General features: G+C 44.8%; 2 protein-coding genes across 6 annotated transcripts in view; both read right to left on the bottom strand.

Moving 5' to 3' along the window:
• The window catches only part of Rgk3 (Rad, Gem/Kir family member 3), a 402,462-nt gene that overhangs the window by 45,467 nt on the left and 335,052 nt on the right, over window positions 1-21,943 (bottom strand). The window lies entirely within an intron of this gene.
• LOC138855175 (disintegrin and metalloproteinase domain-containing protein 11-like) lies at window positions 2,783-4,852 on the bottom strand. Its single transcript, XM_070102914.1, is given in 10 exon segments — window positions 2,783-3,183; window positions 3,186-3,508; window positions 3,510-3,647; window positions 3,965-4,010; window positions 4,013-4,290; window positions 4,292-4,334; window positions 4,337-4,393; window positions 4,396-4,467; window positions 4,470-4,675; window positions 4,677-4,852. Coding segments are annotated over 10 exon segments (1,740 nt in total).

The following is a 21,943-nucleotide window of genomic DNA, read 5'->3' as shown; positions in this document are numbered from 1 at the left end:
CTCCCACCCCCACAACCTCCCAATACCTCCCACGCCCACAACCTCCCAATACCTCCCACCCCCACAACCTCTCAATACCTCCCACTCCCACAACCTCTCAGTAACTCACCCCACAACCTCTCAATACCTCCCACCCCCACAACCTCCCAATACCTCCCACCCCCACAACCTCTCAATACCTCCCACCCAAACAACCTCTCAATACCTCCCACCACCACAACCTCTCAATACCTCCCACCCCCACAACCTCTCAATACCTCCCACTCCCACAACCTCTCAATACCTCCCACCCGCACAACCTCTCAATACCTCTCACTCCCACAACCTCTCAATACCTCCCACTCCCACAACCTCTCAATACCTCCCACACCCACAACCTCTCAATACCTCCCACCCCACAACCTCTCAATACCTCCCACCCCCACAACCTCTCAATACCTCCCACTCCCACAAACTCTCAATACCTCCCACCCCACAACCTCTCAATACCTCCCACTCCCACAACCTCTCAATACCTCCCACCCCACAACCTCTCAATACCTCCCACTCCCACAACCTCTCAATACCTCCCACCCCCCACAGCCTCTCAATAACTCCCACACACCTCTCAATACCTCCCACCCCACAACCTCTCAATACCTCCCAATACCCCCACAACCTCTCAACCTCCCACCCAAACAACCTCTCAATACCTCCCACCCAAACAACCTCTCAATACCTCCCACCCCCACAACCTCTCAATACCTCCCACTCCCACAACCTCTCAATAACTCCCACCCCACAACCTCTCAATACCTCCCACCCCCACAACCTCTCAATACCTCCCACTCCCACAACCTCCCACCCCCACAACCTCTCAATACCTCCCACCCAAACAACCTCTCAATACCTCCCACCCCCACAACCTCTCAATACCTCCCACCCCCACAACCTCTCAATACCTCCCACCCCCACAACCTCTCAACACCTCCCACTCCCACAACCTCTCAATATCTCCCACCCCCACAACCTTCCAAAACCTCCCACCCCACAACCTCTCAATACCTCCCACCCCCACAACCTCTCAATACCTCCCACCCCCACAACCTCTCAATACCTCCCACCCCCACAACCTCTCAATACCTCCCACTCCCACAACCTCTCAATACCTCCCACTCCCACAACCTCTCAATACCTCCCACCCCCACAACCTCTCAATACCTCCCACCCCCACAACCTCTCAATACCTCCCACCCCCACAACCTCTCAATACCTCCCACCCCCACAACCTCTCACCCCCACAACCTCTCAACACCTCCCACTCCCACAACCTCTCAATATCTCCCACCCCCACAACCTTCCAAAACCTCCCACCTCCACAACCTCCCAAAACCTCCCACCCCCACAACCTCTCACCTCCCACCCCCACAACCTCTCAATACCTCCCACCCCCCAACAACTTCCCAAAACCTCCCACCCCCACAACCTCTCAATACCTCCCACCCCCACAACCTCTCAATACCTCCCACCCCCCAACAACCTCCCAAAACCTCCCAACCCCCACCCCGGCAACTCGCCACCTCCAGCCTGATGTTCTTAATGGAATTCTTCAACTCTCTCAACTTTTAACAGACAAGTTGTGACCAGAACAAATTGACCCCTTTTTTTGCCTTCTCTTCGTCCATTCTTTTTTTTTTCTTGACTGCTGCCTTCTTTTTGAACTGTCTTCTGTCTGTCTCAGTGCCTCCTGTTTAGTCTTCTTCTGTTGTCTGTCTCAGTGCCTCCTGTTTAGTCTTCTGTTTGTCTCAGTGCCTCCTGTTCAGTCTTGCTTATTCTGTTGTTTGTCTCAGTGCCTCCTGTTCAGTCTTGCTTATTCTGTTGTTTGTCTCAGTGCCTCCTGTTCAGTCTTGCTTATTCTGTTGTTTGTCTCAGTGCCTCCTGTTCAGTCTTGCTTATTCTGTTGTTTGTCTCAGTGCCTCCTGTTCAGTCTTGCTTATTCTGTTGCCTGTTTCAGTGCCTCCTGTTCAGTCTTGCTTATTCTGTTGCCTGTCTCACTGCCTCCTGTTCAGTCTTCTTCTGTTGTCTGTCACTTCCTTCTGTCCACTAGTGTTGGTCCTGTTGTCTTTTTTGTCGCGTCTACATGTGTGTTTTTTCTGTATAAAAAAATATGAGTTTCACTTCTGAATGCGCTCGAGAACTCTCTTTTGTCGTCCGGTCAATGTGATTTAAGCTAGATGGGTTTCAGTCCCCTGTTGATCCAAGGAAGGCATTTCCCTCATCTTGGTTAAGACATCGCGAAGGTTGGTGGATTGCCTAATGAGGGATTTGAAGCCTATCGACTGCACTAGGTTACGGCTACCCGTAAACTTTACAGACAGGTGTTACTGTACAGTTAAGAAGCCTCGGTATATTAGAATACTCTCAACGTTTCACCATGTTTCTGAGTTCCCTTGACTAGTAAGTATATTCAGGTATACACAAATACAGTTACATAGATTATCATACATAACATATGTGTAGAGAACCTGGGATAACCCAAAAATGTCAGATCGACTTATTTCCATTAGGGTCCTTTAGTTACCTTATTATTATATTATTATATTTTATTATGAAGGAGATATTTTCATGTGTGTTAGTTAAAAATATAAAAAAAAATAATTCTCGTCCTTTTCTGTCGCTACATTCATTAGGTTTCTTTCGGCACTTTTCTTGAACTGGTTCATGCTATGACTGTCTTTGACATGTGCAGGCAGTCTGTTCCATTCATTTATTGCTCCTTTGGATCTTTTAATTGCTTTATCTTTTATCTGCCAGTGGGCAAACGACTGCTGTTATAGCTGGGGATGTTGCCAAAGGTAATTAGGCTACCCATATCAAGTGATATTTCCTCTGTTTTACTAATCATAGACTGGAGGTGCTGCTGAGGAGGCTTCTTTACTCTAGGTCGCTTGAAATATGGTGCATCATACTTGGGTATCGTGATCTTGTGTCTGTAGCACAAAGCCATGAACGCTAACGCAAAGAACACCCCGCCCATTCCTGATACCAACCCAGCTACGAGGTACACTGTGTCACTACCGTGCTGCTCAATATATTGCGCGCTGCGTCCTTGTTTTAGATCAGAGGAGTTGCTGGACATATTAGATGGTGAGGTCTTCATCGTGGATGGTGGATAGGGTGGCCCTTGAGAATCAACTGGATTAGTGTGGTGTAGAGGGAGCTGTTGTCGAAAATGGAGCAGTCTACGCCAGTCAAACCCGGGGTGCAGAAGCAGGAGTTGACGCTGGAGAACACCCCGTGGCCCGAGCACTCAAGGGTACTGTTATTAGTCTCACAATGCCCAGGCTCAATGTATGGATATAGTGACTCGCATGTTTGATTCACACAAATCAGCTTTTCCCCACATGCTGTTCCATCGTTGATCAGCGTCCAATCACCTCCCCTCTTCCTCTCGTCTCCCATTTCATATCATACTGTTTTGCACTCATACTGATGTCCGCCAGTGACAACTATGGTTCGGGGCGAGTAACTGGTCTGTGTTGGGAGTGACTGGATGCTGCATCCCATGATGGCACTGCAAGGTTCCACACATGATGTTCCCAATTTCACATTTGATATAGCTGCCATTGTGATGGCGGCCACAGTTGCCGTAGATGACACCATCAACAATAAACTGCTTGAAGATTGAGACACTTATGCAACATATGGGAATCTTTATTAAGGAAACGTTTCGCCACACAATGGCTTCTTCAGTTGAACACAAAGCAGAAAGGGGTAAGGAGAGGAGGAATTTGAAGTAATCAGTCCCTCAGCCTGGAATCGATGTGTTCAGTCCACTCTTGTACATCGGTTCTAGGCTGAGGGACTGATTACCTCAAACTCTTCTTACCCCTCTGCTTTGTATTGGACTGATGAAGCCACTGTGTGGCGAAACGTTTCCTTGATAAAGATTCCCATATCTTGCATAAGTGTCTCAAACCATTTATTAAACTGCTTGTAGCACGTTTCACAAGATGCCTGACCACCATAGTCCCATTTCCACACTTGTTGTCAGTTTTCTTGTATATATCCATGGGGTATCTGCCATAAAGTCCGTTACAAAATGCTGGAATGTCACATTTAGTTTGTGCCTTACAACACATGTAACCTTTGGGAGGTAACCGGCAGCTATCACAGCAAGGACCACTGGCGCACTCTGTCTCCAGCTAAAGACATGCGAGGGGGTCACAACAAGGATCATTGAGGTTACACACCTCTCTCTGTCCACAGTCACACTGTTCACCTTCATCTACTCTCCCATTTCCACTTTCTGTTTCCATTGATCTTAAACTTAATTGGAGTATGGAAAAGACAATTTCCTCAACAGTTTGCAAAGCATGATGGTAGCCATCGATCGAGCACTTAGAGAACTTTGACCAACCACATTCTTTGACATAATACACCCATGCCAGTCCTGGCAGCAGCAATTTGGCCCTCTTCCATCATCTGTTTCATATAGAGGTTGTGCCCAATCATGTGGGTCATGGTGGAGGCCACAAGATGAGGCTCATACACACTGAGGTCAGCTGAGATGCGGGATGCCTTGGCAGTGAAGATGCTGTTGGGAACACCAATTCCAGACTCCCTACTCCTACTTAAATGTAACGTGTCTTTGTGGAAGTCGTTGAGTTTGTCACCCACATAATTGTAGAAGTTTGAGTGCGGTGGCGATGGGATGGTTACAGCCCAGGTCGGCCAGATTCCTGCCTGACCAGGTTACCAGGTAGGTGATTGTGATGCGAATGTTGATTATTTTGAAATACAGAACAGCAATGTTGGCTATCTGCAGATCGTCGATGAGTGCTCTCACTCTGGAGTAGTTCCTGTCCTCCATCTTGAGATGTGATCAAAACACATTGAACATCCATACAACATCAGGCCAGACATCCTCATCTCTCTAAAATAGAATAGCTACCTCTCTACCTCAAAAACCATTACAGGAGCTACAGCTTAACTTTCTTATGAGGCTTATGACCATGAGGTAGAATCAGTATTTTAAAGTGATTATGAGCATTACTCTCACAAACGCAACAAAATACACAGCAGATTATTTGACAAATAATTACATTTAACAAATAAACTGAATAATAAAATGAGGGATAGAAGCAATAAAGAGAAAATGATTTTAAACCAATGATCGAAGCCTCATCGTGTACTGTGAGACAACGAAGCTTTCCCTGGTGAACCATATGAACCTAAAGTATCCCACACCCTGTTAAATGGTATTTAATACCGACAAGCTGAAGAGTAAGACACACGTGCAGTGGTCGGGTGTCTTCATTGTTAACTGAAGTGTTGGATGTGACTGACGAAACCAACTTGTATCTTTGTTTTTATTGAAGCTTTGTATCTGACTGAAGAAACCTACTGCATAGGCGAAACATTTCAGTCAACAATAAATATACCCAAGAATTGCACAGGAGTTGCACAGGTGTTGCACAGGTATTGCACAGGTGTTGCACAGGTGTTGCACAGGTATTGTACAGGTGTTGTACAGGTATTGCACAAGTGTTGCACAAGTGTTGCACAAGTGTTGCACAAGTGTTGCACAAGTGCCTTACTCTTCAAAGCAGTCTCATGCCTCGTCCTTCACGTAGCATGTCCTCCTGCAGTTATGCTGCATATATACATGTATACTGAATACCATTTAGCAAGATTAATCTGAATAATAGGTTATAAGCATCAAGGGAGAGAAGTGTTTGATGTTGGTAGGGTGGTAAGAAATATGTAAGTTTACGATTCGTTAGTGAGAGATGGAGTCTTCGACTCCTTACAAGGGTATATACAGTGAATTGTATTTCTGTGTGTTTCTGAGAGTTTAATCCCTATGTGTGATTAATCATATCTTTTTTTTCTATAAGTTCACGGTATACAGTCCTAGCTGACATCAGTGACATACTACTATATAGAAAGCCGCTTGTTATGCTGAGCATTTCGGGAAATTAGGTCAGTTTTGTCCCAGGATGCGACCCACACCAGTCCACTAACACCCAGGTACCCATTTTACTGATGGGTGAACATAGACAACCGGTGTAAAGAAACACACCCAATGTGTTTACCCTCGCCGGGAATCGAACAGGGGGCCCTGGCTGTGAAAAGGTTACGCGCATCCTTTAATGACCCTAGTGTTGTCGACAGGCTTCAAACTGCCCTCATTAACCAATCAGCCTTCGAGACCAGAGTTAATGACCAATTTCAGAGCTGGGAAGTAGAACTTGGATACTCTCAGTGTGAAGAGAGGTGCACCCTGTGTAAGACGGACGTCAGGCCTCACCAGGTTATATACACCGAGAGGTGTATGTCTGTCAGTGTACTATATACACTTAGTTTTTAGGGATTTAAGTGTTCTTGACTGGTAGTCAAGGAGTCAGTAAGCTTAAAACCTGTTAAATCAACCAGCTGTTATACGTACAACAAAAGCTGTGTATATACACTGAGTTGATGACACGGAAGTTTTGTAATGTAAGTGTTGATATTGCTAAAGTGTTGATACTGAAGTGTTGATGATATGACTCACGAAATCGTAATGACACGATTGCAAACAAATCATACCACGGGCGAGATTTGAACCCGCGGTCAGAGAGTCTCAAAACTCCAGCCCGTCGCGTTAGCCACTGGACCAGCTAGCCACAATAAGATTCATCCAACTAGGTATATTTCTACACCATAGGAAGGTTAGCACATGCACCACTGTGGCCACAAATGCAAGTTTTTACAGACGAATCTCCAGCTAGCGTGGCCGTGACGAACTCTAGCTCAAGTCCCCTCAATGCCGTCAACATGGCCTAGTTGGACGAATCTTATTGTGGCTAGCTGGTCCAGTGGCTAACGCGACGGTCTGGAGTTTTGAGACTCTCTGACCGCTGGTTCAAATCCCGCCCGTGGTATGGTTTGTTGATAATATATTAGTGCCAGTAGTCCGATAGTGTCATTGATCCAAAAGTGTTATAAATGCATAAGTGTTATTGATTCTGAAGTGCCAGTGTTTGCGGAAGTGTCGATGTATACTGGAAGTGCCGATGACACATGCTGATTTAGCGTAAGTTTACTTTACCAAATATGCTTAAGTCAGTAATATTTAGTGTGCTCCAGCACCACCTGGACTCCAGCACCACCTGGACTCCAGCACCACCTGGCTACCAGCACCACCTGGCTGGAAGAGTCATCCGGGCACCATCTACCGTCATGTGAAGGCGAGTTTCCTTTAGACTACAGAAAGATCATCTTAATTTTAACTCCATAGTACCTTGAAAAATTATTTTCGTCTTTTTCACATAACTATTTGATATACCACAAGTTTATAATTTTCCGTAATGTTTGAGATGCTGACAGAACCTTAGGACTAGGCTTTTAAATAAGCCGAGGTAGGATAACAACTCTTAGCCTCTAAATTTTCGTGTAAAAAAATAGATGAGGGTGAAACGTATACCTGGGGATACTTGTAGAGATCTTAGGGGGGAGGAATATTACCGTAGGAAGGGTCTGAAGGATATAATTTGAGCTGGTACTTGTATGTTATTAAGTATTGATGTTTAATTTGCAGGTAAGTGGTGTTAACAGTTCCTCCTGGGACACTAGGAACACCGTCAGTAAGGTAAGCTCATGGTTTTCAATGATATAATGGTGAAAAACGGCAATAACTGGTGAGAGGCGGCAGCTTCTGCTGCCTCTGGACTTAACTGAAGAAGCCTACTGTGTAGGCGGAACGTTTCGGAATAAAGATACTTAACTGTTGCATATGTATCTTATTAACTTGTGGGTATTCAATACCATTATCGTATTCACTCATGTTTCTCACTAGTTATTGCCATTTTTCACCATTAACAAGCATTTATGTAGCCTGTAGAGTGTGTGTGAATATTTAGTAATGAGCATTAGAAGAAATAATGGTCAATCATATTATAAATGTACGTTTTAATAGAGTATGTTGATTTAAATACAGCATGTCTGCAAAATTAAGCCGCATCAGCAAGTCGGGGTTGGGATCAGTGGATCAGAATTTTTGAGTGAGTGGAGAGGTGTACCTCCAAAGATTTAACACACGAACATTGCCCAGATATGTTTAAAAAACTACCCATCGGTAGTCGAGGCAGAGAAAAACGTATAAATTAACCGGACTGTTGAGAGAAAAAAAAGATTTACTGCCACAGGGCAGCAGTCAACAACACACCGATGAGGAAGACTGCGCGTGCAGCACCGGAATATGGTTTGTACAGTGGTACCTCGGTATGCGACCTTAATTCGTTCTAGAAGGCTGTTTGCGTGCCGATCTGTTCGTGTACCGAATTTATTCCCATAAGGAATAATGTAAAGTAGATTAATCCGTTTCAGACCTCCAAAATTACACTTACAAAAGCACGTACAATAATAAACTTACATAATTGTTTGAGTTGGGAGTTGATCGTATACCGAGGTACACTGTATATACTGACTCCCTCTTACTTGTGTTAGTGTGACTGTAAATGCATTGTCCAAATCGGACCGAAGCGTCGTCGTAAGCTTTTATCTCTCCTGTGCACGGGTTATTTGCATCTGGTTTGTTCATTTCTAAGATCTTCCACTGCTCTCCTAGATAACGTCCTGAGTGTTGGCAGCGTCGTCATAAGATTCGCCTCTGCTCCTTGTGAAAGTTATTGTGCAAACTTGGCACGGTTAATAATGCACTGCTTGATTTGCCATTTCTTCACCAGTGTTGCTTTTACAGCTAAGGAAAGTTGCAAATTGCTTTTCCTTTGTGGGAAGCGCAAAACAATAGTGCAATACTCGATTCATTAATATTTCCAAGACCAGGTGTAGAGTCGACAGATTAAATGAAATAGCGGCATTTCATCCACAATAAATGAACAAACTTTAAAACTTATTAGACCGATAAGTTCACCAAAATTTTTGCTTTTAATTTAAGAACTGAGATAAGAGGCAGTGTGAAAAATAAGATGAGTGGTGGGAAGGAGGATAGTAACGTAAACTGGTGGAATAAACAAAAAAAAAACTAATGAATTATAATAGGATGGAGGAACATTGCAGCAGGCTACTGGCCCATACCAGGCAACTCCTTATCAAAACCACCCATTCCCACCCATGCATTTGCTAGCATTTCCGTATTTTGAGATGGCCTGCTTCAGATGGGTCAAACTTATCCACGAGCCCAATAGTATCTAGAAATTTTCATTCAATTTGCAGAGACGCAGACGTCTCATTTGATGCCTGGAAAGGCAGACCATTTCCAGTTAATGTTCGAAGAACACCAGCTATTCCATCCAACACTGGTTGCTAGTATTCACTCTTCCTTTAAGTATTCTCCTAATAATTTTTGTCAGTCCAAAGTAGACGGACAATTAATCTCTGCGCAGTGCTAGTTTCCTGTTGTTCAATTAAGAGACTTCCGACAGTTACTAAGCACTCTCCAGCAAGCCTGGATATTGAAGACTTATGTGCCAGAAGTTTGTACACAAAACAGTACAGACTTTCTGTTGACGGTGTTTGCAGAAGACATTATCAAGTATAAAAATAATAACCAAGGTGAAGACAGAAACTTAGAAGACTCGACTCGACTTAGAAGATTAATTGATTTCTATATTTTCATCCCTTTTTGGGACCGTCTTCAGCAGATCTGATGAAGATGATCCCAGAAGGGGGTCGAAATATACAGATCACTTGATCTGAGTTTCTGTCTCCACGTTGGTTTATTATTGACCATTGACAAGTGTTCATTACACTTTAGTTACCCATTATCAAGTATATCATACCATTCGCTTTTAGACAGATTGTATTAGTTTAGGTAATATCTTGTTTGCTGTTAGTAAAAATCTGACGTTGTTTCTTCTTACAAGTGATTTGGTTAACGATTTCACTAGTAAGCTACGTCATACTTACTGATATCAGCCCACACATACCAGGATTCACGCATGGCCAGGTTCACGCTGGTCTTCGGGATGGTCTTCGTTTCACCATTAAGAGTGAGTCTGTAACACCTACAGATTTTGGAACGGTATCTGTGCTACTTGAGAGATGATGATGATGGATTCGCACTGGAAAAAGGACGTCAGTTTTAAAGATTTCATTAGATTTTGTGATTTGTTTTCCCCTCAAGGAAGGTTCCTTGATGTTGGTGAGGGGCTCTTGATTTAGGGAATTGGATCTGTGCTCCAGTTCCCCAAATTAAGCCTGAATGCCTTCCACATCCCCCCCAGGCGCTGTATAATCCTCCGGGTTTAGCGCTTCCCCCTTGATTGTAATAATAATAATGTGATTTGTTTCTTCCAGCAGTTTACGTTTCTGTCCTCCTCCTCCACTCACATGGTTGTATTTCACACTGAATCTTATCTCAGTTCTTAAACTAAAAGCAAAATACTGTACAACGTACGTACACACACATATGATTAGTTTTGATATTTTTTTCTTAAATTTCAACTATAAAATTAAAAAATTTAAACTTTTTTAAATGTGTTTTTGGTTTGCTAGCGCCCTGAGCACCTGTGTTTAGTGGGTGGTCCTGCACAGCATCATGAGACGTGATCCTGTCTGCCACACGGCAGGCACGACACCTGCCGTGAACGGCACCAGACTGTATGACTGCCGTTATCCATCCATCCACAGCTATGAAGTCAACGTCTGCTGTTATAAGGCTTTTAATAGTGCCGCCGCTACACGCGCATCAGTGCTTGTGAGGGAAAAGTTCCACAGATAAGAGTAGCGAGCGAGTATATGGTGACGATAGTTTGATTGCCAGTCTGCTTGTTAAGGTAGTGTCAGTGTCTAGCTCCGCTATCCCCCCCCCCTTTTCTCCACCCGGAAAGGTGACGTGTGGGGCTCCGACCAAATGGTAATCACTTGACTCGCAGCTCCCAACACAACTCTTGGAATGTCAGCTCGGGTCATTTGGCAACCAAAGAAACAGTGTTGAAGGAGACGAACTTCACATGAGTTCTGGGACGTCACTTGTTATCTACATACCTGATAAGTGTAGCCAACCCCAGGCAACTACCCCTCATCTTTGCAGTGGTGAAAGACCTGCGTTCCTATCATCTTGACAGACTATTCAAGGCTAGACTCTGTGAAGAACTAGTCGTTGGGTTGTCACTGAACATCTGTGACCCCCCCCCCCCCATCATCAGCAACGGCTACAATTTCTACAATACGCGGTGTCAACAACATCAACCAGACACCCCAGTCTCACTGTATATATTAGCGTTGAATTCAGATATTATTTTTATATTTAATTTTTCATTTTTTTTTCAAGTAGGATAAAAATTCATATTGTTTTATATTTGACTTATTATTCTTTTTCTATTCACTAATTTTCCTGAGGAGGAGCCAGCCTTGATAATACTTACTGAAGTTGTTACAGGGCTGAGTAAACCTTAACAGTGCTCTTGTTTCAGGAGTCAGTGACGACACTTGTACGCTACCTGGAAACCCTCACGACCGTATTCCCGTGTTGAGTTGAAATGCTGCTGGGTTTAATTCCAGCACTTTTCTTCTTTCTGTAATTTCCTCTTCCGCAGTTATTCTTCAACTATCTCCACTTCCCCCTCACCCATAGTGGGTCCTTATCTCTGAGTTCCTTCTAGTTGTTCTTCCAGGGTCGAAAAATATATCGTCTAGCCTCGCGGACCCGTCAAGGCAGGTTCCTTGACACTGGTGTGGAGTGCTTAACTCCAGGAATTGGAATTGTCCTCCACTTGCATCGAATCCGATTGCTTCCCATTCCCCAGGCGTTATTTGACCCCTTCCTACAGGTTTAGGGCTTTCGTCTAAATATAATAATAACCTCGTTGCGTCTGTCATGTCTAGTCTTGAAACTATGTATAGTGTCTGCCTCCACTACACTGTCAGGGGTCATTCCACTTCTTGAACTGCATCAGGGTGAAGAAACAGGTCCTGGCATCCCTGTGACTCATGTGGCTTTAATTTCTAGCTATGCCCTCGTGTACCCGTTCCCCGCCTCTCGAGCAGTCTATCCTTGTTCACCCTATTAAGTCATCTTGAATATTTTATATTATCATGTCTTCACTGGGTCTTCTAATATCGTCAGGTTCAATTCCGCTAGTTTCTCCTGATGGGTCCTTCCCCTTACCTCTGGGACTAATCTTGTAAATCTCTGCATTGTCTCCAGTTTCTTGATATGTGTAACATTCAGCTTCATTATTTGCTTCTCTCCTAATGCTGACACAGATAAACCAAAGTTGTAATGTGAATAGATGGCAATTTGGCACACACACACATGATCAAAAATGCAAGTACTGGTTAACCCTCTGGTCACTATCATGAACACTGTGCTTAATTGTCCACTTACTGAAGAATATAAAGAGTATAATAAACTATGCGATATGTCATGATTTCTTATTAATGAAAACAAGATACCAGACTTAAGTAAATTTCCTAAATTTGCTTGCAACAGATTAGTGAACTGTAGATCTAAATCCGGATGTACTCTGGAAACCCTTTTGTGGGCCTAGTTCCTAAGCTTTTGGTGCATCCATATCTTGCGCTACCCCTCACAGAATGGATATACACAATAAACTAGCCACTTCGGCGTCAAAAATCTAATCTAATCCCTTCATAAGTTTTATGAGATGTGGGTTCTAAGTCGCAGCTACACACTCCAAACTGACCTAGATATATGTTGTGAAAAATGTCGTGGAAAACTGTGGAGATTCCTATAGCTTAATCTTACATTCGTTAAACGTGTACGGATCCTCCCCGACTTTCGACGTATGCGACTTACGTCCATCCGCACATACGACCGAAAAAAATACACTATACATTAGAAAAATAAAAAAAATATATGTACTTAAATATAGAAATTACCCTTGGTTGAGATAATGAGTAACAAGGGAATTGATAAGCCTAGCCTAGGCTACATTCCGTACAGCAGATTTATTTGTGAAGTCTATGAATAATACACGTTAGGAATATCAGTTTGTGAATAACGAAACTTGAGGTAATAAAGTAGATTGATTAAAAAAGAGGTAATCATGACAAGAATTAATAGGTTAAAAGAGTGACGTATAGGTTTACGACTTCTACATGTCATGCTACCATAATTCTCACATCTGTCCATTCCGGTCGGTCGGAACCTCTGGTAATATACTCGACACTGTGCTTACCCTGTGGTCTTCCTCTAGTGAGGAGGTTTGCTGTGTGTGTGTGTGTGTGTGTGTGTGTGTGTGTGTGTGTGTGTGTGCGTGTGTACTCACCTATTTATGGTTGCAGGGGTCTAGTCACAGTGCCTGTGTGTGTATAGAAAGCTGAACCCTGACAATACCACACAAGCCTCGCTTTAAAAACCTCACAATCCCTGCCGCTGTAACTCGAATAAGAGAGTAAAAAATGGAGATAACTCTTTGTGTGTATGAGGGAGAGAGGGAGAGGGAGGGAGGGAGAGAGAGAGAGAGAGAGAGAGAGAGAGAGAGAGAGAGAGAGAGAGAGAGAGAGAGAGAAAGTTGTTTTCATATTTTTAGAAATAAAATTTAATACATCAAGGGAGGAAGAGGGGATGGAAAAGAAGAATGGAGAGAGGAGGGGAGGAAGAGAGAGGGAGAGAGGAATGGAGGGGAGGGAGGAATGGAACTTAGAGACGGAGGGTGGAGGAAGGAAAGAGAAAAGGGCGAGGAGGAGTAGGGAGAATGAGAAGGACATAGAAATGAGAAGAATGAGAGAGGAAACGAAGGAAGGAAGAAAGAGAGGGAGGAAGGAAGGGAAAAGGGAGGGTTGCTACGAAGATTCTCTGAGCCCATTATCTGTACTCCCTCCTCCATTGTTACCGGACCTCCGTTATCAAAACTCAACCATCCCTTCTATTCCACCTCCCACTCCACCCTCCCTTCTATTCCACCTCCCACTCCACCCTCCCTTCTATTCCACCTCCCTTCCATTCCACCCTCCCTTCCACACCACCCTCCCTTCCACTCCACTGATTAAAACAGGAAGCATAAAAGTGGACTTGTAACTCCCATCCTTCCTCTTCCTCCACTTACTCCATTCCAACTCCTTATATCCCTCTAACTCCTATCTTACACCTCCCTCACCCTAGTCTCTCCTGGTTCCTGCTTCCTCCTTACCACCTCCTCCTCTTGCCTTCTCCTTCCTCCAACAGTTTCCGTTCATCAAGTCTCGGGTTCGCGATAACACTATCTATCGCAAAGAACATCACTGATTCTCAACAGTTGCAGTGATAGTGGGCCAGGGTAACAGTTGCAGTGATAGTGGGCCAGGGTAACAGTTGCAGTGATAGTGTGCCAGGGTAACAGTTGCAGTGATAGTGTGCCAGGGTAACAGTTGCAGTGATAGTGTGCCAGGGTAACAGTTGCAGTGATAGTGTGCCAGGGTAACAGATGCAGTGATAGTGTGCCAGGGTAACAGTTGCACTGATAGTGTGCCAGAGTAACTGTTGCAGTGATAGTGCCAGGGTAACAGTTGCAGTGATAGTGGGCCAGGGTAACAGTTGCAATGCTAGTGTGCCAGGGTAACTGTTGCAGTGATAGTGCTAGGGTAACAGTTGCAGTGATAGTGGGCCAGGGTAACAGCTGCAGTGCTAGTGGGCCAGGGTAACAGTTGCAGTGATAGTGTGCCAGGGTAACTGTTGCAGTGATAGTGGGCCAGGGTAACAGTTGCAGTGATAGTGGACCAGGGTAACTGTTGCAGTAATAGTGCCAGGGTAACAGTTGCAGTGATAGTGGGCCAGGGTAACAGTTGCAGTAATAGTGGGCCAGGGTAACTGTTGCAGTGATAGTGTGCCAGGGTAACAGTTGCAGTGATAGTGTGCCAGGGTAACAGTTGCAGTGATAGTGTGCCAGGGTAACAGTTGCAGTGATAGTGCCAGGGTAACAGTTACAGTGATAGTGCCAGGGTAACAGTTGCAGTGATAGTGGGCCAGGGTAACAGTTGCAGTGATAGTGGGCCAGGGTAACAGTTGCAGTGATAGTGGGCCAGGGTAACAGTTGCAGTGATAGTGGGCCAGGGTAACAGTTACAGTGATAGTGCCAGGGTATCAGTTGAAGTGATAGTGGGCCAGGGTAACAGTTACAGTGATAGTGCCAGGGAAACAGCTGCAGTGATAGTGGGCCAGGGTAACAGTTGCAGTGATAGTGGGCCAGGGTAACAGTTGCAGTGATAGTGGGCCAGGGTAACAGTTGCAGTGATAGTGTGCCAGGGTAACAGTTGCAGTGATGGTGGGCCAGGGTAACAGTTACAGTGATAGTGCCAAGGCAACAGTTGCAGTGATAGTGGGCCAGGGTAACAGTTGCAGTGATAGTGGGCCAGGGTAACAGTTGCAGTGATAGTGGGCCAGGGTAACAGTTGCAGTGATAGTGGGCGAGGGTAACAGTTGCAGTGATAGTGGGCCAGGGTAACAGTTGCAGTGATAGTGGGCCAGGGTAACAGTTGCAGTGATAGTGGGCCAGGGTAACAGTTGCAGTGATAGTGGGCCAGGGTAACAGTTGCAGTGATAGTGGGCCAGGGTAACAGTTGCAGTGATAGTGGGCGAGGGTAACAGTTGCAGTGATAGTGGGCCAGGGTAACAGTTGCAGTGATAGTGGGCCAGGGTAACAGTTGCAGTGATAGTGGGCCAGGGTAACAGTTGCAGTGATAGTGGGCCAGGGTAACAGTTGCAGTGATAGTGGGCCAGGGTAACAGTTGCAGTGATAGTGGGCCAGGGTAACAGTTGCAGTGATAGTGGGCCAGGGTAATAGTTGCAATGATAGTGTGCCAGGGTAACAGTTGCAGTGATAGTGCCAGGGCATTAGCCTTAATGTTTACTGGGCTAGTCTAACAAGCTATCAATATTGCACTAAACTGTTTATTCGACAGCATCTAAAAAATCCAACGAGAATGTATGAGCGTATTAGACAGCAGGTTCTTATTACGCTGTTTATTGGACGTTGCTGTCACCATGGGAAAGTAACTTGGTCCGGGTTTAGAAAAACTCGTGAGTCAACATTACGACGTATTCATTAAAAACGTTTCGGTCCTGGGATCTTGATCACTTTTCGCTTCTAAGCCAGTTGGTTGGTACCTATACCCAAGGTCATGGCGAGGCCTGGTCATGGACCGCGCCGCGGGGGCGTTGACCCCCGGAATACCCTCCAGGTAAGATTTATACCAATCTGGTGCATGCATAAAAATGGAGAAACACTGCAGAAGGTCTACTGGCATATTCTTCGCAAATCCGCCCATTCCAACCTACATGTGTCCAGCATCTTCCCAAAGGTGCACGAAGAACAGAATCATCACATTTACCTTTTAATATATACATAAATTTTGTAAATTCTGAGGCCAAATTAAATATTTTTGGGTTCTCAAGTACAAAGTAAAGAAGTTAGACATCACTACAGTTTAAATGATCACAATACTGCAGTTTAACTGATCACAAGACTACAGTTTAACTGATCACAAGACTACAGTTTAACTGATCACAATACTACAGTTTAACTGATCACAAGACTACAGTTTAACTGATCACAATACTACAGTTTAACTGATCACAATACTACAGTTTAACTGATCACAAGACTACAGTTTAACTGATCACAATACTACAGTTTAACTGATCACAAGACTACAGTTTAACTGATCACAAGACTACAGTTTAACTGATCACAATACTACAGTTTAACTGATCACAATACTACAGTTTAACTGATCACAAGACTACAGTTTAACTGATCACAATACTACAGTTTAACTGATCACAATACTTAAGAACATAAAGACAAAATACCGTGACTGGAACGATACATAAACAGAAGAATGATAAACTGGTGCAAGATTTGGGAGTCTTTATTGAGGAAACGATTCACCAGCCAGCGGCTTCATCAGTCCAATACGAAGAACGGTGGAAAAATAAGCGAAGTTTGAGGTAATCAGTCCCTCAGCTTGGAATTGATGTGTTGAGTCCATCAGTCTTGAACAAAGTATTTTCTTCGACATTGATGACTGAACGCATCAACTCCAGACTGAGGGACTGACTACCTCACACTCCGCTTATTTTCCATCGTTTCTCTGTACTGGACTGAAGAAGTTACTGGCTGGCGATACGTTTCCAGAGTTAAGAAACCAAAGTATTGCAAAAGTCTTCTTTATCAACCCGTAGGTTATCTATAGTCTTCCAGGGGTCAGCGCCCCCCGCGGCCCGTCCCAGGCCTTCAGGTTGCTGGCCTGATCGATCAGGCTGTTGGTGCACCGCCCGTGGGCACCATTTCTTTCAATTATGAAACTGAAAAGGGGAAAGGTTCTATAGATATTTTCTACAACTCGGTTATGGACCTGGCCGCGGGGTCGTTGACCCCCGAAACCACACGCCCCCCCAGGTATAATACAGGTAACCCAGCTAGAAGCTAGTAGAGTTCGTTGGTACTTATTTTGGTAACTAGGTGGCTGGTATAGTGAGAACAGAGGTCATCATGGATGACTGGGGAACCTTGGCACTTTCCCCTTTGCATATTGGAGATATTAAATTATACTGCCGAAGTGGCTAGTTTATCGTGCACCTTGTATCCATCCTGTGGATGGCAGTGGCTAGTTTATTGTGCACCTTGTATCCATCCTGTGGATGGTAGTGGCTAGTTTATTGTGCACCTTGTATCCATCCTGTGGATGGTAGTGGCTAGTTTATTGTGCACCTTGTATCCATCCTGTGGATGGCAGTGGCTAGTTTATCGTGCACCTTGTATCCATCCTGTGGATGGTAGTGGCTAGTTTATTGTGCACCTTGTATCCATCCTGTGGATGGTAGTGGCTAGTTTATTGTGCACCTTGTATCCATCCTGTGGATGGTAGTGGCTAGTTTATTGTGCACCTTGTATCCGTCCTGTGGATGGTAGTGGCTAGTTTATTGTGCACCTTGTATCCATCCCGTGGATGGTAGTGGCTAGTTTATCGTGCACCTTGTATCCATCCTGTGGATGGTAGTGGCTAGTTTACCGTGCACCTTGTATCCATCCTGTGGATGGTAGTGGCTAGTTTATCGTGCACCTTGTATCCAGCCTGTGGATGGTAGTGGCTAGTTTATCGTGCACCTTGTATCCAGCCTGTGGATGGTAGTGGCTAATTTATCGTGCACCTTGTATCCATCCTGTGGATGGTAGTGGCTAGTTTATCGTGCACCTTGTATCCATCCTGTGGATGGTAGTGGCTAGTTTATCGTGCACCTTGTATCCATCCTGTGGATGGTAGTGGCTAGTTTATCGTGCACCTTGTATCCATCCTGTGGATGGTAGTGGCTAGTTTATCGTGCACCTTGTATCCATCCTGTGGATGGTAGTGGCTAGTTTATCGTGCACCTTGTATCCATCCTGTGGATGGTAGTGGCTAGTTTATCGTGCACCTTGTATCCATCCTGTGGATGGTAGTGGCTAGTTTATTGTGCACCTTGTATCCATCCTGTGGATGGTAGTGGCTAGTTTATCGTGCACCTTGTATCCATCCTGTGGATGGTAGTGGCTAGTTTATCGTGCACCTTGTATCCATCCTGTGGATGGTAGTGGCTAGTTTATCGTGCACCTTGTATCCATCCTGTGGATGGTAGTGGCTAGTTTATTGTGCACCTTGTATCCATCCTGTGGATGGTAGTGGCTAGTTTATCGTGCACCTTGTATCCATCCTGTGGATGGTAGTGGCTAGTTTATCGTGCACCTTGTATCCATTCTTCGGACGGTAGCACAAAAACACATGACCAAAAAAGAAGCCAGACCCAAAAAATGGTCAACAGAAGAAATTCTACTGTTGATGTATACAATTTACAGCAAGATATATATCAGAGGAAGGTGACCTTTCTGAGGACAATCCTCTCAAGGTATGGAGGTGTAAACTCCTGGAGTGTACTTGTTAATACACTCGGGAGATAACCTGCTTATTTCTTATCACTTGTGAAGCTGATAAGCTTATTGTAAACATCATTGTGTTGGGAAGTGACGGGTGGTGGTGGTTGTGACGGCTGATAGTAGTGGTGGTTGTGACGGCTGATAGTAGTAGTGGTGGTTGTGACGGCTGATAGTAGTGGTGGTGGTTGTGACGGCTGATAGTAGTGGTGGTGGTTGTGACGGCTGATAGTAGTGGTGGTGGTTGTGACGGCTGATAGTAGTGGTGGTAATTGTGAAGGCTGATAGTAGTGGTGGTTGTGACGGCTGATAGTAGTGGTGGTGGTTGTGACGGCTGATAGTAGTGGTGGTTGTGACGGCTGATAGTAGTGGTGGTGGTTGTGACGGCTGATAGTAGTGGTGGTTCTGACGGCTGATAGTAGTGGTGGTGGTTGTGATGGCTGATAGTAGTGGTGGTTGTGAAAGCTGACAGTAGTGGTGGTGTTTGTGATGGCTGATAGTAGTGGTGGTTGTGACGACTGATAGTAGTGGTGGTTGTGACGGCTGATAGTAGTGGTGGTTGTGACGGCTGATAGTAGTGGTGGTGGTTGTGACGGCTGATAGTAGTGGTGGTGGTTTTGATGGCTGATAGTGGTGGTGGTGGTTGTGACGGCTGATAGTAGTGGTGGTGGTTGTGACGGCTGATAGTAGTGGTGGTTGTGACGGCTGATAGTAGTGGTGGTGGTTGTGACGGCTGATAGTAGTGGTGGTGGTTGTGATGGCTGATAGTAGTGGTGGTGGTGGTTGTGACGGCTGATAGTAGTGGTGGTTGTGACAACTGTTGGTAGTGGTGGTTGTGAAGGCTGATAGTAGTGGTTGTGGTTGAGACGGCTGATAGTAGTGGTGGTTGTGACGGCTGATAGTAGTGGTGGTGGTTGTGACGGCTGATAGTAGTGGTAGTGGTTGTGATGGCTGATAGTAGTGGTGGTGGCTGTGACGGCTGATAGTTGTGGTGGTGGTTGTGACGGCTGATAGTAGTGGTGGTGGTTGTGACGGCTGATAGTAGTGGTGGTGGTTGTGACGGCTGATAGTAGTGGTGGTGGTTGTTACGGCTGATAGTAGTGGTGGTGGTTGTTACGGCTGATAGTAGTGGTGGTTGTTGTGACTGCTGATAGTGGTGGTGGTTGTGACGGCTGATAGTAGTGGTTGTGGTTGTGACGGCTGATAGTGGTGGTGGTTGTGACGGCTGATAGTAGTGGTGGTGGTTGTGACGGCTGATAGTAGTGGTGGTGGTTGTGACGGCTGATAGTAGTGGTGGTGGTTGTGACGGCTGATAGTAGTGGTGGTGGTTGTGACGGCTGATAGTAGTGGTGGTGGTTGTGACGGCTGATAGTAGTGGTGGTGGTTGTGATGGCTGATAGTAGTGGTGGTGGTTGTGACGGCTGATAGTAGTGGTTGTGACGGCTGATAGTAGTGGTGGTGGTTGTGACGGCTGATAGTAGTGGTGGTGGTTGTGATGGCTGATAGTAGTGGTGGTGGTTGTGACGGCTGATAGTAGTGGTGGTTGTGATGGCTGATAGTGGTGATGGTGGTGGTGGTGATGGTGGTGGTGATGATGGTGATGGTGTAGATGGTGGTGGTGGTGATGGTGGTGGTGGTGGTGGTGGTGATGGTGGTGATGGTGATGGTGGTGATGGTGGTGATGGTGGTGATTGTTGCAACCCCTGAATGGGTTACAATGATGATTATGTATATATATATGTAATGTATATTACCTTTTCATTTAATTTTATATTGCTTATATTTGCGATAATAGCTAAATCGTAAATGTATGACTTTATATTATTATTTGACTGTTATATTGTTATTTAGCTTATGTTGTTAGGATGTATATAAAATGTGCTCAGTTAGTCTTGATTGTCAAACTACTGTAATTATCGCTTGTCGCTCGTTATACTGCCGGCTTCTGAGCTGCAGTTGTCCACGTAGCTATCACGTGATCGAGGGGGGGGTGTCCTCACCTCTCGTGAAATTGTCAGTCTGCTGGAGACTCGCTTGGTGGTTGGACAGATTGTCTGTCTCATTATTCTTGTTAGTTCTGTAGAACTTTGTTCACAGAACATTGTATAGACTTTGTGATTTTCGACGTTGTAGTGAGGTTGTGTGTCACATAGACACTCTGAACATCTCAGGTCCCGAGCTATAGCTTCTGACCTAATTTTGTACTGGTTCCTGTGTATTGTCACAGTCACAGTGTTTCCTATGCTGAACCTAGATTCAGTAATATGGGAGTTTTGTAACTTTAGTGGAGGATCTGCTGATGGTCCCTACTTAGTGTCGTTATATTATTTCCCAGTTCCTGATTCTGTGTTGCAGTCGCTTGATATTGTATTGCTATTGGGCTTAGCATTCTTTGTTGTTCAAGCTGACTGTTCGGGTTGCCAGTCGGTCAAGATGTTAGTTTATTTGAGGACTTTGTCAGTCACTTGTTTAAGTCTTATTCGAGTCTTGAGACATAGCTAACTACTTAAGAGCACTTACACGCTTACACACACTTACTTGTACATATTTGTAATATCTTATTAAATGTTAATGTACCTGACGGTACTTAAGAATTATAAATGTGATATGTGCTTTCAGCACAATAATATTGAACTCGAGAGATTGATTTTATTTTGATTGATGTGATTTAATTTACTTTGATAATATACCTCTAGACAACTTATAGACTTAATAAATTTATTAAATTTTAACTTCTCTAGTTAGTAGCCTACCAGTTGTAATCCTAAAGCACTATTGAACCATACTGAATTATAATGGATAATTGGACAAGGATACTGACTACTTGTTACGAAAACCCAGTAACAGGCTGGATGCTAGAAGGGCAGTCCTTTCTAGTATTCACTGGAGATCTCTAAGCTTTTAGAATCGCGTTTTTTGTAAAAGTGATGGTGGTGGTGATGGTGGTGATGGTGGTGGTGATGGTGGTGGTGGTGATGGTGGTGGTGGTGGTGGTGATGGTGGTGGTGATGGTGGTGGTGGTGGTGGTGGTGGTGATGGTGATGGTGGTGGTGGTGGTGATGGTGATGGTGATGGTGATGGTGGTGGTGATGGTGGTGGTGGTGATG

Source organism: Cherax quadricarinatus, chromosome 84 (assembly GCF_038502225.1).
Source record: "Cherax quadricarinatus isolate ZL_2023a chromosome 84, ASM3850222v1, whole genome shotgun sequence".
Taxonomy (NCBI): Eukaryota; Metazoa; Arthropoda; class Malacostraca; order Decapoda; family Parastacidae; genus Cherax; species Cherax quadricarinatus.
Note: the sequence above shows the minus strand (reverse complement) of the source record. Positions and strands in the feature narration are given on the sequence as shown.